The sequence below is a fragment of the Quercus robur genome, chromosome 11, assembly GCF_932294415.1.
Source record: "Quercus robur chromosome 11, dhQueRobu3.1, whole genome shotgun sequence".
In the NCBI taxonomy this organism is placed as follows: domain Eukaryota; kingdom Viridiplantae; phylum Streptophyta; class Magnoliopsida; order Fagales; family Fagaceae; genus Quercus; species Quercus robur.
In genome coordinates this window covers 14,889,370-14,894,973 of record NC_065544.1, presented here as the reverse complement: position 1 = coordinate 14,894,973, position 5,604 = coordinate 14,889,370, and the positions used below count along the sequence as shown (strand labels likewise).

The following is a 5,604-nucleotide window of genomic DNA, read 5'->3' as shown; positions in this document are numbered from 1 at the left end:
AAGTGCATTTGTGGAAATTCATTCTAAAAATTTTAATGCATTTTTTGGAATATCATGAAAATGTAACTAGTGGCTTGGTGTGACACCAAGCGAACCAAACGCACCCCTCTTATGGCAGAGCCAAGTTGGGGCTTGGGAGGGGCCATAGGCCCCCCTAACTTTTTGAATTCTCCATTAGAGCTAGTAAAAAGAAATTATAAATTATTAAAATTACTTGTAAATTTATTCACGGGTTCCTCTAAATTTTAGAATTGACTCTCTCAAAATTTAAAATTGGTATCTAAAAATTTTGAACTAGTCTTATAAATTGTAAAATATTTTATAAATGTAAAAGTAATGTATAAAAATTTTGAACTAGTCTTATAAATTGTAAAATATTTTATAAATGTAAAAGTAATGTAAAAATATGGTGGACGAACATTTTTCAAATAAAAGTAAAAAAAAAAAAAAAAAAAAAAAAAAAAAAAAAAAAAAGAATGAATCTGGTACAAAAAGCCTAACCAAAAAAAATCTCCCTTGACCCATTCCTCAGCCCATAACTCTCCAAATATTAGCAAAGCCTCAAATCTCCTTTAAACATATTCCAAATCTTAAAACAAAAACAAAACAAATCTGTATCAACAATTATTTTGTCATTTACCAACGGTGTCTTGGTCTAGTGGTGCCAGGGGCTAGACTTGGTAGGGAGAACTACGGTTCGATCCCCCGCAAGCCCGTTGGGAGGAGTTTAAAACCTTAACCCCGGGACCCGCTCCGAAACCAGATTAGTCGGCCCAGTGGGTTCGGATACCGGTTGGGAAACCAAAAAAAAAAAAAAAATTATTTTGTCATTTTTGTGTGCATCCACGAATGTTGTTTCCTCGGCTCGGCTCCTGCTCCAATTAATTCCAACGGCAACCATTAGAGCTTCCACAACTCGAAATCACCTCCTATTTTATTATACTATCTCATAAAGTTATTTTACAATACAACCAACGTTTCAAAACTCTATTTTTTTTCCATTTTATTTAAATATTATTTTTTAATTTTTTTTTTTTACTATTTCTCTTTTTCTCTTCCGATTCCTCTCTTTCTCCCTCAACCTCTAGCACCGACCTCAACCTCTAGCAAACCCATACCCAGCAAAATCACAACAAAAAATCTCCCAAATCAAACAAGCACCAGAAATCCACCTGCCACCCTAGCAAAATCACAACAAAAAATCACAACAAATCTAAAAATCCATACCAAAATCACAACAAAAAATACCACCTGCCACCCCAGCAAATTCACAACAAAAAATCCATACCAAAATCACCCAAATCAAACAAGCAAATCACAACAAATATAAAACTCAAACCCAAACTCCACACCACCACCATAGAAACCACCACCAGAAATGAGTCTTTGTGCAAGGACTGACCCAAAACCCGCTCCCACCATGCCACCGCCACCCACTTACCCAAAACCACTGCCACCACCGTGCTACATCACAGATCAACCCACAACCGAAATCAACCCACACCACAAAACCACTCTGCCACCACAGAGTACCGACCCAGACCCACTCCGCCACCACTGCCACACAACCCAGGCCACCGCTACAGGGAAGACGACGTCGTATTGGAGGATCCACGCCTACCTCTGGCGCTACCACCACCACCACACGGGGTTTTGGGTTTGAGAATAATGGAGTTTTGGGTTTGAGGAGAGGACATAGCAGTTATTGAACAAAAGCAAGAGAGAGAAGAGAAGACAGAGAAATGAAAGTGAGACTGTTGAGAAGAGAATGCTAAATACCTTTAGTGGGAGAATAAAATAACCTTTTTTTTTTTTTTTTTTTCAATTAAGCTAAGTGCTATTCTACCTTTAGAGAATTTTTATGGAGAATGCTAAATATTTTAGCATTTATTTTTTCAAAATCCTATTTTATCAATTTTAACATATTATTTTATAATCAATTAAACATCAAAATTTCTATTATTTTAACACTTTATTTAAATATTCTTTTTTATTCTTGCTTTATGTTTTCTTTATTCTTTCCTTTTATGTTTTCAAATAACTAACATTAAACAAATATATATATATATATATATATATATTTATATATATATATATATATTTTACAATCTTGTTACAGTGGGCTGCTAGAAGCAGTCTACTGTAGTTGAATTGCAAAATAAATAAGATTTGAGAGTATTGATGGAGTATGCTTTTTAGTATTTATAACAATTTGTATATTAAATTTTAGCATTTATAGCATTTGCCCTTCTTGATAAGAATGCTCTGAATTGCACTATAGCGCAATTGCAATTTTTTTTTTTTTTTTTTGGGCGATAGGATGCATTTGCAAGGTGGGCTGTTGGGGGAAATTGGGCTGTGAATGCTAAAATGTTGTTACATATGCCATTTGCAAGTTGGGCTGTGGATGCTATTTGTATCTTTCTCTATTTTTGCTATTATGTACTATCATTCTTTTTTATTGCAAGTTATGTTTTGGGGGAAGATATGCTAAAGCTACTGGCTAAATGTGTGGTTAAAAAGAAAGTAGCTTTTTATGTGCTGTACAGCACTTAAAAAATGTGGGGAAGGTGAATTGATGTTTATATATTTGTTTATAATATATTATTATGTTTTATATAAAAATGGTATGGTTGAGTTTCTAACTTAAATTATATAATAATAATATAGTGTTGTTGTACATACTAAGTGATGTATTTATATTTTGTATTATTATCTTATTTCAAACTTTATTTTGTTTTATTTGGTTAGCATTTTTTGATGTGTCCATTACATTTAAAGCTCGAATTTTTCTTTTCCCAATTTTAAGTATCAAAATTATCAAAAAAAAAAAAAACACTTGAATGACTCTTTTATAATTTATAAATGACTTGTTTTTAATTTTTATGACATAAATTACTTGCTTGGGTCTTCCATTAAATTTTTTTTTTTCAAAAAAAAAAACTTTTAAGAATTTTGTTACATTTAGATTGGTCCCTCCTACCAAAAAAATTCCTGGCTCCACTACAAATATAACATTTGAGGAAGTGTCATTTTTTGAGTCTCACGGTGTAATTTGCACAAAGAAAAACTCACAAGTTTGATTAAGAATATTAGAACACAATCGGCAATCCCAAGACAGGAATTTATAGTCATGTACCGAACTGGTACTCCTGAAACTTTAAAAGTCAATACTTCGAGTTACTTTCACAGCCACAAACAATTGCCCAGTTGGCATCATTTACTTGGCCTAAAGAGTGACCTCGACAAGCATGTTGACCGTATGATATCAGTCCAGAGTTTGTAATGTAGCAAAGCAAACAAAATAATTGGTACACCAGCTAAAGCAATTATAACAATCGGAAGCCGCGACATTTCACTTTTAAAGACCAAAAAGCAGGTTGCGCTGAAGGCCACCACCATGCCTACTATAGAGATGAATAGTGTAGTGAGTCCCAACATCAATTTCGATGGTAATGACACAAGGAAATCCATTTCTGTGAAACGAGACGTGAGAATTGACAAGATTATTAATATTGAAGAAGAAGAGGAGATCACTGCTATTGCATCTGATATGAAAAATGCCCTAAACCACTGTGGGGCATTACTTCCACCTGTGCTATTAGTTTTCAAAAAAATAGGGGTGCCTGTGTCTTGATTACTTCCACCTGGTACTGTGAAAGCTGCAGCAAAAACCACCGTGGTAATCAATGTTGCCACAAGCATGCAATATTTTGCTGTAACCTTCATCCACTTTTCACTTTCTGCCCGTAGTACTTGAAGTTCCTTGGTAAATATATCCCACGGTGTTAGGCCGTCGGCACGATTCTCCATGTTCAGATATGGAGGCACAATCTTTTCTGCCTCCTACAGTTTTCAAGGTGTATTGGTAAGTGCAACAAGAAATAGATATTGAAATAATATAAACACTAACCTTAAACCACAACAGCTCCCGTTACATTTGAAGGGCTGCTCCTGTTACAATATTCAATCGACTTGGAGGAGCCAATTTTCCAGCTAAGTGCAGGATGTATTGTTTAGAGTCATCAACATAGGCTCTAATTATTTCTTTGACAGCAACTGTCTCATATAATAGATTGAGGACACTCTCTTGCCGATTTATAACAGCAATGTGAAATAAGCTTTGAGTTTCAATGTTTTTTTCCCATATGATATTAGGATAAGAGCGAATAAGTTTAATAAGAAAATCAGTATTCCCAAATTTTACAGCATCAAAAAGTAGAGTGCAAACACCGGACGAGAATTGTATATCTTCGAATAGTTGAACATTTTCCGAGTCGAAGTGAACCAATTCATCGAGTACTATTGCCTGTATAGAAACTTTGTTCTGTTCCTTTGTACCCTGTAAATTGGGAGAAAAAATCAATTAGAAAATCATTTAGTCAAAAAGAGATTAATTATATAATCTATGAACACAGAAACCTCGGGTACATTAATAATTTAACATGCATATCAACAAATCAATAAATATTAATATATATCTATATATATAAAAGTGAAATGTTTGATTTTTTGTTCACCATTTCTTATTGCACCATGTGGCTATATAAATTTATGCCACATACACATTTAAAAACACCAAACAGTTATCACTTTTTTCATTAGGTTTCAGTATCTATTCACCGTTTCACATAAGATGTTTATATTAAAATAAAAGACTGTCATTAAGAAGAAAAGTATCGGTAAGGCATAGGGAAGAGAATGAAAAATATGAGAACAAAAGCATCCATAAGGCGTTTAAATAAATCATTCAATATTATTGTTGCTACCGTTGGTGTGGCTTGAGTCCTAGGCCTTTTTACTATTTAACCAAAAAAAAAAAAAAAAACGACTTACAAAAAACTCAACTGCCCAAATTGTTGGGAATTTAGAGGAGTGATATAATGAAATAACAAAATGATCTAGTGGAAAAACAAAAAATTTGGTTGACTTGGAGGCACAATTAAATGTTATCATTAGATAATATTTGCCCCCACGCAAGAGTTTCTAAAGGGTTACTATATAATTGTCCCCATGATACGACCAAGTTTATTGGATTCTATAAATAACAATTTTAGAAAAGATCCACAGGTTTCATGTATATATATAAAAGCAAAGATCTCATGTGGGAGAGCACGAGGTTCTGTCATGTGTTACATTGTATGACATTTTTTTTTTTTTTTTTTTTTTTTCATTTAGGCTTTTACCTTATCTAAATTTAGCATTTATGTCTGTTGGGTTAAGATAGCTTGACCCCGGTTTATTAATTCAATTACCCAAGTTGAATTGCATGCAAAATGTGAAAGCACCAACAAATCACCAAAACTACTAAGTGCAGTGAAAAATAAATTGAACACGGTAATTTGTTGACAAATGGAGAAAACCTTGCAAGACAAAAACCCCACCGGGTGATTTTAAGGTCACCACTCTCAAGAATCCACTAATCAACAATCAAGCGATTACAAGTATAAGGAATCTTCCCAATTATCCTGTCCTATCCCAAAATACCAACCTACAGTCGAACTTTTGCTCTAATACCCAATTGGACTTGATCTTGTAGTAGCCTTCTTTCCTTTGATGCACAAACCTCCAATTTGTGACTAACCCTTTGTATGGATCCTAGTA

General features: G+C 33.8%; 1 protein-coding gene across 1 annotated transcript; it reads right to left on the bottom strand.

Moving 5' to 3' along the window:
* Positions 1-3,216: 3,216 nt before the first annotated feature.
* LOC126704750 (uncharacterized) lies at positions 3,217-5,204 on the bottom strand. The gene is made up of 3 exons (XM_050403763.1): positions 5,187-5,204; positions 3,962-4,342; positions 3,217-3,846 (listed from the first exon to the last, which is right to left on the bottom strand). Exons 1-3 carry the CDS (start codon positions 5,202-5,204, stop codon positions 3,217-3,219), a joined length of 1,029 nt encoding a protein of 342 aa, XP_050259720.1.
* Positions 5,205-5,604: the final 400 nt, after the last annotated feature.